The following is an 11,580-nucleotide window of genomic DNA, read 5'->3' as shown; positions in this document are numbered from 1 at the left end:
CCCATCAGCGATCTGCAGCATTTCCTGAAGTGGAAAAAAAAGCAGTTGACCTGTCACACGCTGCTTTACCTCTTTTTTTTTTTTGTTCATCAAAGGATATGACTTTGATAGAAATCGGGGGATTTTATCCTCTGCGCTGCCTTCACGCCCCTCCTTCGAGAGGTTCAACAAAACGACGAACGTCGCCTTGTGAGAACCAACCGACCTTCCTCAAAGACTGGAGTGCAGAATGAAGAGCGGAGCAGGTACGGTGTCACGTGATCCTTCTCCCCTTCGTCGGCCCTCGCCGGCCCGGGCGTTTGACGTGCCCCTCGCTTTTGTGTTTTGCAGGGTACCTGACGGCGGAGCGCGTCTGGATGCTGATGCTGGTTCTGAGCCGGAGCTCGGACGCGGGGGCCGCGTCTCCGGCCCCGTGCAGACTGAGGGACCTGACGGCCCTCACCGGAAGTCTGGTGGCCGGGAGCTTGGATAGTTTTGTAAGTACCGTTGCACCACGAGTGTGTGTGTCACGCTCTTCATCACGCTGGGGCTTGTGGGACATTTGTTCAGTTCCAGCAGCAGAATGGTGAGCTCAGACTTCTGCTGAACTAGCACATCAGTGCAAGCACTGGGGGGGGGGGGGTCATTGCATTTAGATGCTTGTTCCAACAGAACAGGGAGCCGTTTGAACGGAACAAAGCAGCATTGAAGCATTAAAACGTCACAACTGAAAACAACCAAAATGTTGCAGTCTTTATAAGCAGATAGGGACGTAGAGAGCTACGCATCGCACTTCGTCTTGTATTCAGTGGAGGAGTTAAGTGATTCAATTTGTCAACAGATGAAATTGAGAGATGAGCGTCAGCGTAGGAAGCGGTTTATGTTGCAGCGGGTGAAGTGGATCGTTAGATGCAGTAGAGATGCTGTATCCACGCAGTACTTGAGTGCCTGTAAGGAGTTACTTTCTTGGACTAAACGTGACACATATTTCCTACAGCAGCATTCGTTTTATTTTTCAGTGTGTGGGACAAGCCTCTTCATCACTGTTGCCTGTTTGACCTCCATCATTTGCGCTTAGTTAACATTTTGCTCGAGTGTGTGGGGTTTAGAATCACCTTGTTCGACAGACTGAGAGCTTCTCGCGTGTTTGTGATTTGGTACGAATGTTCACCCTTTTTTTGGTCTCCTCTCCCAGGACACGGCCAACGGGGGGAACCTGGGCACCTGGCCCCCCGGCTTCCCCCAGCTCGAGGTCCCCCTGACGCGCCCCCCCAACGGGTCCAGGGTCCAGTGCAGCCTCCTCTTCATGGCCGAAGGCCTGCAGGAAGTGTTGGACGACCAGAGGGACGACCTCAACCCGGAGAGCACCGGGCTTCACGAGGAGCTCCAGCGGGCCATCTCCTCGGTCAGGCAGCTGGCGGGGTGCGCGCGGCACGTCCTCGGGGGGCACTGCTCCCCGAGGCCCCCCCCGCCCGCGGTGCCCGAGTACGCCTTCGAGAAGAAGCAGTGGAGCCACACTCTGCTGAACACATCCACGGTCTATCTGGACCAGCTGGAGCGCAAATCTGGGGTAGAAAAGACCAAAGGGAAGAAGAGGATGGTTAAGGAAATGAAAAGTAAAGGGATTTAGGCCGATTTGTAATACTATGTTTTTATACTCTTTTTAAATAAACCAAGCAATTTAATGCAATTTTCCTGAGGGGACATTTTCATTTTTTGCCCCACTGCACATGCTGTAAATGTAAATCCTAGTGTTTCCACTATTTATAGCATTAGTATTACATTTTTGAAAGTTGAATACGAAGATCGGCGAAGGTCGCCATCAACATTCACCTCAAACTATTCCTTTAAAAAAAAGCTACACAACAAATGGCTTCGTTCAAATCGACTGGCCGGCACCGTTCCCATGTGACCGTCATCAATCAACTTGCCAAAGAGGCAAATTAAAAGGGGCTGGAGTACATTTCCTAATCACGACGGTTTGTTTACTCGGGCCTTCACAATGATTAATTGTTGCGCTCGGGCCGCCCATCCCTGGTGAGCGGCCCACGTTGCCCGAGGAGAGAGAGAGAGAGGAATCACCTACACAGAGCCACCGGTCTGCACTCCAATCACCGTGTTGAGATCCGTGCACAGATGGACGAGGCAGACAACAACCCTGTAACCAAGATTAATGTGGGCCCACGGGTCCTGGGCCAATGAAGGAATCATTTGATATTTGATTTAGAACGTCCGATGTCTCGTGGTTCTGAAGATCAGCACCGTTCCACATGTTCTACATAGCGGAGAGAAACTATAACACTATATCCAATGTCGAACTCCTCTTTGCACCTGTAGCCAACAGCTTATAATAAAAAAATAAATAAAAGTATGATCACACAGATTTAAAATAGCACCATTTAATTTCACATTCACTTTTATTAAATATGTTCATGCACTACACACAGAAGTAACGACACATTCTTTGCTGTACTTCAGATTTTAAAAAAACAAAACTGTTGCTGTTAACGCGTATTAGGACATGAAGCCTATTTCATGACATGAAGCGGTCTGAGGCCAATCCTGAGCCATCACGGATGAACGTATGGAGCACTTATGAAGTGTGAATAATCTGAATCTAAATACAGCTTTCGTCCAGTTTAGTAGGTCTGAGATGTCGCCATCTCTTTGCCTACATGACACAAAATTGTCTCAGAGGCTGCGTCTCCCCTCCAGAGCACCTTCGATGTGTCCGAAACCTCTTGACCTGCCGCCGTCAAATGGCGTCCCCGGACCCGGGAGGAAAGTCCAATGCTCAGACGGGGAGGAGCTCAGGGGGACTCTCGCCGTAGCAGTACTTTGCTTGAGGGTTTCGGTATGTGTTCTCGTGCTGAACGCTCTGCGTGAGATAAAAAGGAACAAAGATACACGTGTAAGTATTTTCTTTCTTTTTATAAAATTAAATAAACAAAACAAAAAAGGAAATTTGGGTTTACTTGGGAGCAGATAAAAAAAAAGCGTTCATAGCGCTCCAGAAACCTGGCTGAAAAGGCTGATTTTACGAATTTTTCAATTTAAAAGTTGCCAAGTAACATCCAAATTGATGAGACTACAGTGTTACATAATGGAGAAACATTCATCAAAGTGCAAATCTCCTATTTAACTGTAACTGTGACGAGTGAAATATTGACTTGAATTGTCAAGTTGTAGTTTCCCTTCTTTTACTGTCTCCATGAACTCAGAGTTCCACATTTTCCTTTTCTTTTCCAACCCTTACTTGTGAAGAGGTCCTACACTTGGCCAGGCACAGCTCAAAATGATCCTCCACCGCGGTGAAGAGGTTCTGGAAACCTTCTGCCGCTCGATTGAGGAAGCGCTCCAGGAGAGGTTGCTGGTGGAAGAGTTCACAAACAAGCGCGTGAGCGTGTGCGTCTGACCCAGAGCCGCGGTGGAGGCCCCGGGAACGCGCCTAGCGTGACGGATCACCTTATCGGGCTGGAGGCAGCAGGACACGCAGCACTCGTAGATGCTACAGCAGCCGTTGGCCAGGCAGCTCTTGCAAATGTACTGCCTGGAGCTGGGAGCGTTGACGTTACAGCAGCCGTTGACCAGCAAGTCTTTCCTCTCGCAGACGTAACCTGTGAAACGGGGACGAGAACACGCGTTGCTCGGAGAGGGAATTCAAAACCGTCGTTGCGTTAGTGCCCCCCCGCCCGTCGTGAGTCGTGACTCACCGAGTTCGTCTGTGAGCAGCGCCTTGCCCTGGATGGAGTTCCTGCACTGCGTCATCGGTCGGCTGCTGTTGCCCAGGTTGAACCGCACTTTCCACGGGATGCGATGGTCGGGATCTCGGACCTCCAGGAGCGTGCGGTCCCGTATGGTCCGCTCCTCCTGCACAGGTGGCACAGTGGGAAGCGGTGAAATGTAATCTTTCAAGAGAATATTTAGAGAAATCACAAGCCCCTGTTGTTAAACTTATGGTAACCTGCATCAAAAAACAGAATATATTTGGGTTCTGGTTGCTTGATCGGACAAACAAGTAGCTTATGGGTTGCTTTGCGCTTTCATTGTGCCTGTGTACCAAGTACAATGAATGCCAAAGATGTTTACCTCATAGAGAGGCAACATTTCAAATGAAGTTTTCCGCCAAAATCGCCTTTGCAGGAATTCTGCATCCTCGATCTGTCAGCTTATTACCCCTCTCCCTCCCTCTTATTCCATACATAGAGTAACAACTTGTCGTGCTGCAGAAGAACCCCTCCTCCTCTTCCTCCTCCTCCTCCCAGTGCCGGTACCTGTTTGAGGGTGCTGGTGAGAAAGTAGATGAGAGACAGTCCGAAGACGACTCCCAGCACCCAGCGCTTCCTCAGTAACCGCCGCAGCACCATCATCACAGCATGGCTTTCCTGGGGAGTCGCGGGTGGACGGAGAAGGTCCGAAACATCAGACCTCCAGAGGGTCTCCAATCAAGTCAGCGACGAGAGCCTCAAACACTGACGTCAACCGACTGTAACTGACAGCAAATATGATCAATAACATCAAGGAAAGTCGGGTTGTTGTTTTTTTTTACGAGGGCCAGCTAACCCATTTTGTAGGTTTGGTATGCTGTCAGTTACGCCAACAATGTCTGTCAATGTGAATGCTGCTGTGTACAGCTGAACACCGTTAACGGCTCGGCAGCTGGTCAACGGGCTCTCGTCGTAAAAGCCTGTTTTGTTAACCTGCTAGCTAGCTGTCGTTAGCATTAGCATTCGCTTTCAGATAAGCTACACCCCGATGATGAGAACAATAACGTTAATATACTATGACGCAGACTTTATGTGCAGTTTTCCTAGCAAATCAGTCCAACGTTACGCCTAACTAGCAGCAACTGTTCGTGTTTTTCCAGCGAAGCCTGACATCCACCATCTGCAAAAACAAATTTCCAACCCGGATGTGGTGTGTTGGGAAGGAGGACGCTGATTGGCGCATGGGTGACGTCTCTAACCCGGATGTGGTGTGCTGGGAAGGAGGACGCTGACGTGAGGGATAGGCGACGTCAATGACGTCACGCAGGAAGTCTTTAGAACTGCTCTGCCGCAGCGTCAACAAACCCAGCTAACGCGACACATAAAGCTGTCCCGACGCCAAACATGCCAACAGTTGCGCGGCAATTCACTGAACGAATCCAGGTAAAGTCGTCTGCGGTATTATTCAATTTCACTTTCTCACGAATGAAACGCGCCTCAGAGCGGAATACCCGGAGAGGAGGCGCTGCCAGTCCGCCTCTCGTCAGTCCGAACCGGTTGATTTGTCATTCGCAGGGCTGGACCATGTGGTGATGAGCAGCGGTGTGCCATGCAGAGGAGACACAGCAGCAACACGGATGGCATGCCCTCTGACAGGTGAGGAGGATAGCTCTCAGACGGAAGCAGCGCGAGCCCTTTCATTGTCTATGAGGCCAAATGTATGCGGAGCACGTGACCCAATGTTTAATGGCAACATTTCAACGCCGTCAAAGGGTAAATCTTTTTCTATTTTGCCCCTCAGGAGCCGAAGCCAAACCCTGGGATCAGAGAGCAGCCTGGATGAGGGCGGTGTGTTCGACTGCCTGAAGCCCGACTCGCCCTCTTCCCCCCAGCAGATGTTCTCCGGCCTGGTGGGTGTGCCCTCCGGCTCCGTCTCCTCCGCCCAGTTCCAGGCGGCCGGCTTGGTCCTGGGCTCCCCGCCCGAGGTTTTCATCCAGATGACGGCGTCGTCCAGAGAAGAGGGAGGCCCCCACCGCACGGACGGCGGACCGTTCCTCCCCCGGCCGCCCCCGCACCACCACCACCAACAACAACAACACCACCACCACCTCCACCACCACCACCTCCACCACTTCCAGCACAGGACCCCCTCTCTGCTGCAGCAGCAGCCCGCTGCCGCGGGCAGCGCCGAGAGGCACGGCCCCAGAGAGGAGGCCCAGGAGGACCCGTCCACGCCGGCGCCGGCCCTGTCGGAGTTGAAGGCGGTGGTCACGTGGCTGCAGAGGGGCTTCCCCTTCATCCTCATCCTGCTGGCCAAAGTGTGCTTCCAGCATAAGCTAGGTACGCCGGCGGGTGTCGCAATAGCGCCGCCACGGGTCACGGGGGGGGGGGGGGACGGAGGGGGAGTGTGTTGGTGACGATGTTGCCCGTGTCTCCTGCAGGTATCGCTGTGTGCGCGGGCATGGCCTGCACCTTCGCCTATGCCAATTCCACAGTGAGGCACCAAGTGTCCTTAAGGGTGAGATGACAACTTGAACACTCGCTCGCGTGAAAGTCGGGCCGAGCTTTAACGGGCAGGCCCCGTGTCACCTTGTGTCTTTGTACGCAAGAATATTTTCAGGTGTGTTGAACGACTCGTAGAGCACTAAAGGAAGAGTATCAATCAAGGAATCAATCAATCAAACAGGACTTAATGGGGCGCCTTTTGGGGCTGTTTTAAGTACACTAGTGAGTATTACAAAAGGGCTCCTTTTTTTGTAGTTTTGGACAACAATGGAGCCCGATGTCACATGGGAAATAGAAGTACCCGGGTTGCTTTTCATGGCCTCGTCCCCTTGAGTTATTTAAAAATACATTACAAAAATACCACCGAGAACGCATGTTCAGTTTAAGTGAAAAAGAAAATCCCACCGAGGGTCCCTAGCAACTAAAGGCGAGCACATCCACCGCAGCTCGAGGTCAGATGGACTGATCACGTAGCACCATGTGATAGAAATGTAGGACGTTAAAGCAGGCGTTGTAATGTCGCATGTTTTGCTTCTCTGTAAATTCGCCAGGCGGAGCGTTCCGTGCTGGTTGCTCTCTGGATCGTGACGTTCCTCGCGGGGAACATCGTGTACGTCTACTACACGTTCAGTCACGAGGAGCTGCACAACAGGTAAGTGCGCGCACAGGTGTTTTAACAGCGTGTGTTTTTAGGCCACCGCCATCTTATTCTTTCAACTTTTTGTTGTGTTTTAGGTTTTTCCATCCGTTTCGGTGTCGTGGGTCATTTCATTTTGACTTCCATCCCCTTTAGGGAGCGCTCCTGTTCTTGTCTGGTCTTGTCCTGTGAGTATTTTGTGTTTTTTTTTTTTTTTACGTTTGCCTTTTCCGTTGCTCGTCGTTCTCCCATCCTGTGAGAAACCAGCGGATGTGCCTCTAACGACTCATCGACGCGTTTCTTTTTCTTCCAGCCTCATATTCGCCAAGCCCAACCTCAGCAGCTTTGACTTCTTTAACCTGATCTGGGCTGTGGGCCTCACCGACTTTGTCCTTAAGTACTTCACCATCGGCCTGAAATGCTTTGTCCTGTTTTTGCCCAAGATCCTCCTGGCCTTTAAATCCAGGGTAAGACATCCACCTTGATGCCTCTGACCCTCACAGCTCCAGAAAATGTGACATTTATTCATTGTTTCTTCACGGGAGACGCAGTTTACATCTTTTCCGGAATCATTACTCTGAACTGTAGCTCTAATGAGCTCTACGTGCCGTTTTATAAAGGCATTTTTTAGATGCATTTAATTATGTGCATTTGACATTTGCTTAAACTGCAATAAATGCAGCTTTTGGGGTTCGGGCCTTTTGTAACGAGCACTGAGAGGTGCATTTTGCCTTTTAAACCCATTACTAAACGTACGTTTAGTGTGTTTAAATTCAAAAAACACCTTGTACTAATGGTGCAGGTGCAGCTATACACCTGTCATATGTTATCTGCTTGTGATGGGAGGAGGAGCATGAGAGTGTGTGTGTGTGTGTGTGTGTGTGGGTTACAAAGTATTAGGATTACATTTTCCACTGATAAACAGACCTACAGGCCTATCAGAACCACTGAGCTCATTTGCCCCTCGAGGGGATTGCACGGGTGAGGTCATGCCTCCCTGGAGCTGGACCATTACCTGTATGACGCACACACACACACACACACACACACACACACAGATATAGTACACACATGTGAATCATTCGATAGCTTTCTTCATTTCAGGGAATCCTAGGCTGTATCTCCACGGTGTTCAACAGGAGCCTCACAGGTTAATTAGGGCTAGGAACCATTTATTGTTTTACTGAATAATTCAGTAGCAGCCGTTTGGATCAGAATGTGAAGTTATGTCTGTCTCTGTGTGTAGTTTAGTCAAATAAGCAGCCCCCCCCCCCCTTTGCGCTCCTTGGCTCCTGTCCAAACTTAAGATTTGACAGTTTGTTTTGCGTGGGCGTGATTGGCACCGTGGGACACCAGGCTGGGGAGGGGGAGGGGGGGGGGGGGGACAATCCAGAAGATGAATTGCTGAACTCTTTACCCGCACTCATCAATCCTTGTCAGCGAGCATCCAGGAAGTCATTACGCGAGCTGCGGCGACGCCACGGGGGCCATCGTGGGGGGTGGGGGGGAAGTGGGATCAAGTTTTCCTTTCATTTCGTTCGCCTCTGTTTTTTTAACCTGTCCCCAGTCCAATTGGGGCCGGTCCGAGGTGCCCTTCTGTCCCCCTGTGGGTTATGAAGTGAAGGGGTCCCTTCGGGCTGGATGGCGGGCGGCGGGCAGCAGGTGGAACGGGCCGCTGCCAGTTTCCACCTCGCAGTGTGTGGGGGGAAAATGTCCCCGCGCCGCCGCCGTGAGGCCGCGGCGGCTCTGGACGGCGGCCATGTTTGGGCTGCAGGCGCGCTGTTTTTAAGCTTTTAATACCCGCTCTGCTCTCCACTAGATAGAAGAGCGCCTCGGAGCTGTTTGGCTCCTTTCTGCTTTGTCGACGGTAAAAAAAAAGAAAAGAAGAGTGGATCAAAGGGAGCGTGCACGTCGTCCACATTGAGCATTTTCTTTTCATTTGGTCAAACTTTGGTTAAGCCTTGAAAAAAAAAAAAAAGGCCGCCTTTTGTCTTTGATGTTTTGTCTTCAAAAGCGCTTTTTAGTAACAAAAAGTATCAGGTTGGCTCATTCCCAGTCGCTGCCATCTGCCGCGCCGTAGTCTGTATGAAAGAAGTGGACCTCGTGGTGATGTCACTGGTTTGTGGAACATGGTTTTGAAGCCTCGACATGGGTGTTTTGGCTGTCGCCATCTTGTTTTTGTTTTTTTGAGCTGAGGATGGGAGATGAGAGGATTGGAGCTACGATCGAAGAGAATTTACTGTTAGAAGCTGAAAAGGTTGAAGAGGAACGACTAGCAGGCCGCAACGGGCCGGTCAGCGACCTGTCAATCACTAGGTAGCCCCGCCTTAAACCCCAACCTGCTCCACTGTCTATTTACTCTAAACCAGAGCCCCTTGGACACAAGTGTTTGGAAAGAAACACCAAGAGAGGCCTCCGCTACTAATGCACTTTTTCTCTGTTCATCCAGGGTAAATTCTACCTGCTGATAGAGGAGCTGAGCCAGCTGTTTCGCGCACTGGTCCCCATCCAGCTGTGGTACAAGTACATCATGGGAGAAGACCCGTCCAGCAGCTACTTCCTGGGAGCCACTCTCATCATCATCTACAGCCTCTGCAAGGTCATCTGCGTTTGATAGTGTTTCTCAAGTCTGCTCAGCACGGAGAAATCAAAGCAAGGAGGAGGTGGATAAAATATGATGACGCTTTGTTAAAAAGGGTTTTAGTTTAGAGATCGTGACAATTTTAGTCTTCTCTTAATACTCCAGTGATTCAGCGGATGCTGCTGATGGGCTTGTTTTTCTTTAAGTGTGTTAAAGGCAATGTCTACATATTCAGTAGATGAATGGCCAAAACAGAATGGCATGTTTCGTTTTTTTCTTTTTTTTCCGATGAAATAAAGCGTCTCTTTGTCTTTATTGTTATTGCTCTGCAGTCCTTTGACATCTGTGGGCGAGTGGCGGCCATCCGGAAGGCGGTGGCCATTCTCTGCAGCTCCCAGGTCAGAGAGTCGGACCACTGCGCGTCCAGGTAAAAAAAAAAACCCGCGGGTTGAGATGTGCTCGGCGTCACGCTTTCCCCCCCCCCCCCTTTCTGTCGTGCAGAGTTACGGGGCGAGGGCGGGCGGTCAGCAGTGCAGCGAGGCGGGCGACGCCTGCGCCATCTGCCAGGCGGATTTCCGAGACCCCGTCGCCCTGCTCTGTCAGGTGAGGGCCTCTGGGGAAAGGTGTCGTACTGCTCCTCTAATGACATTTGAAGAGAGGTTTATTTAAAAGAGACACGTTCCTCCTCCCCCCCCCCTCCCCCTCCCGCAGCACGTGTTCTGCGAGGAGTGCCTGTGTTTGTGGTTCGACCGGGAGAGAACGTGCCCGCTGTGCCGCTCCACCGCCATCGAGGCGCTGCGCTGCTGGAAGGACGGCACCACCTCGGCCCACTTCCAGGTCTACTGAGCGAGGACCACGCTGTGGCATCTTTTTTCTTTTCTAGCTTCAGAGGGGAGGGGGTCTCTTTTCATTAAACCGCTAAATGCCTGCGTATGTTGAAAGGAGGACATGGACGTTCATGGAGTGTTTATCCAGCTGCATTACACGTTGCCAGTGTGTATACTTTACAGCGTTGCTTACAATCCGTGGTTTGCACCTCTTGTTGTTCTAGTTTTTCCGTTCAAGTTGCACATCGCTGAATACAATTCGACAATGAGGGAGTTCTGAGTTGCTTCATGTGTTTTACGATCAAAAGGGGGCCTTTAGTTGTGACACGAATGTACGAACAAGACCGGCTGGTTTCATTGTTTCCCATGAAGAGGATCTAGAAGATTCTCTCTCAGGCCCCTTATGCAGCTGTTATAAATGAGACCCCCCCACCCCCCGAAAAAAGATATACCTGTGACAAGTTGAGCACATCGGTGCTAGATGCCATGTGCAGAAACCAAATTATTATTAATTACCCTTGGACTACTGTCAGTTTTACTATTGTGATGCATCTGTCACATTGTTGTGTGCATGTAAAATAAGGCTTTTATTTCACACTAAACACATAATAAAATGTTCCTGTGATGTCATATAGTCACACAGCACATTTGTTTGTATATCAAATGATTTTCATAATAGTTTTTTCTTGGTATTTAGATAAGCGTTTTATCGATTCCACTTAGCATGCGTTGCTTTTATCTTTTTCATCAAGTGGAGGCTCAAGTCTGATAAGCTTCCATCTCACGGTCATGATTTCCTTTGTTGTTCCATGTGAACCTTGTTAATATGAATCATTTCCTTTGAGAATACATTCCTGGCTTGCTTTGAATGCAGAGTGCGTTGCACTGTGACGTTTTTTTCATTTAGAAACTAAAGCACGTTGAGCTCAGCGTATTTCTCCAATTGTAAAGACTCCTGCAGAAAATGTATTTCAGAAAGATTTTTATTACTTAACCCACTAATAAAAACATACAAAATATTGAAAAAGTATAAATAGCACACACTTTTATAAAAGACAAAGTTTCAGTAATTCTGTTCACGTTACACTTGATATATCAGACAAAAGCTTATTTCCAGAAATAACAGCCAGCACAACTGCCGATGCGCAGGTCCTGCATCAGATGAAAAGACACCTAACAAACATGACGCTAAAGCACAGGAGGATGTGTCTAAACACTGTAGAGCACACCGATGCCAACAATCATCCTCTCAGTATTCACATTAACACATGTTATGTAAAAAAAAAAAAGGTCCAGTGCATTATGAAGCTTAGTGCATTTAAAGGTCTAATCGGTGTAACCCCG

The 11,580-nt window shown here is 49.7% G+C and overlaps 2 protein-coding genes across 3 annotated transcripts; one reads left to right on the top strand and one right to left on the bottom strand.

The window, feature by feature from the left end:
* Positions 1-2,221: 2,221 nt before the first annotated feature.
* Positions 2,222-4,899, bottom strand: spring1 (SREBF pathway regulator in golgi 1). Its single transcript, XM_037482763.2, has 5 exons — positions 4,254-4,899; positions 3,693-3,849; positions 3,445-3,596; positions 3,236-3,349; positions 2,222-2,857 (listed from the first exon to the last, which is right to left on the bottom strand). The coding sequence occupies exons 1-5, from the start codon at positions 4,347-4,349 to the stop codon at positions 2,774-2,776; spliced, it is 603 nt and encodes a 200-aa protein (XP_037338660.1). The 5' UTR covers positions 4,350-4,899; the 3' UTR covers positions 2,222-2,773.
* A 69-nt stretch (positions 4,900-4,968) lies between these two features.
* rnft2 (ring finger protein, transmembrane 2) lies at positions 4,969-11,109 on the top strand. Of its 2 annotated transcripts, none has more exons than XM_037482755.2 (10): positions 4,969-5,129; positions 5,262-5,342; positions 5,488-6,026; positions 6,128-6,204; positions 6,743-6,843; positions 7,142-7,295; positions 9,278-9,427; positions 9,742-9,836; positions 9,911-10,012; positions 10,121-11,109. In XM_037482755.2, the coding sequence occupies exons 2-10, from the start codon at positions 5,296-5,298 to the stop codon at positions 10,290-10,292; spliced, it is 1,437 nt and encodes a 478-aa protein (XP_037338652.2). In that variant the 5' UTR covers positions 4,969-5,129; positions 5,262-5,295; the 3' UTR covers positions 10,293-11,109. The 2 variants fall into 2 exon arrangements, with proteins under 2 accessions (XP_037338652.2, XP_037338653.2); XM_037482756.2 differs by having other exon boundaries at positions 4,971-5,129; positions 9,742-9,807.
* The last annotated feature ends 471 nt before the right edge of the window (positions 11,110-11,580 follow it).

This window comes from Pungitius pungitius, chromosome 5 (genome assembly GCF_949316345.1).
Source record: "Pungitius pungitius chromosome 5, fPunPun2.1, whole genome shotgun sequence".
Lineage (NCBI taxonomy): Eukaryota > Metazoa > Chordata > Actinopteri > Perciformes > Gasterosteidae > Pungitius > Pungitius pungitius.
This window is presented reverse-complemented; position numbering and strand designations above follow the sequence as displayed.

Bases quoted from the DNA above. Each gene is read 5' to 3' on its own strand.
- spring1 (XM_037482763.2), bottom strand. From the start codon at position 4,349: ATGATGGTGCTGCGGCGGTTACTGAGGAAGCGCTGGGTGCTGGGAGTC. The intron at 3,850-4,253 runs GTACCGGCACTG...CCACCTGTGCAG, and splicing joins TCACCAGCACCCTCAAACAG to GAGGAGCGGACCATACGGGA. The intron at 2,858-3,235 runs GTAAGGGTTGGA...TATCTCACGCAG, and splicing joins AGTGTAGGACCTCTTCACAA to AGCGTTCAGCACGAGAACAC.
- rnft2 (XM_037482755.2), top strand. From the start codon at position 5,296: ATGCAGAGGAGACACAGCAGCAACACGGATGGCATGCCCTCTGACAG. The intron at 5,343-5,487 runs GTGAGGAGGATA...TTTGCCCCTCAG, and splicing joins GATGGCATGCCCTCTGACAG to GAGCCGAAGCCAAACCCTGG. The intron at 6,844-7,141 runs GTAAGTGCGCGC...TTTTTCTTCCAG, and splicing joins CACGAGGAGCTGCACAACAG to CCTCATATTCGCCAAGCCCA.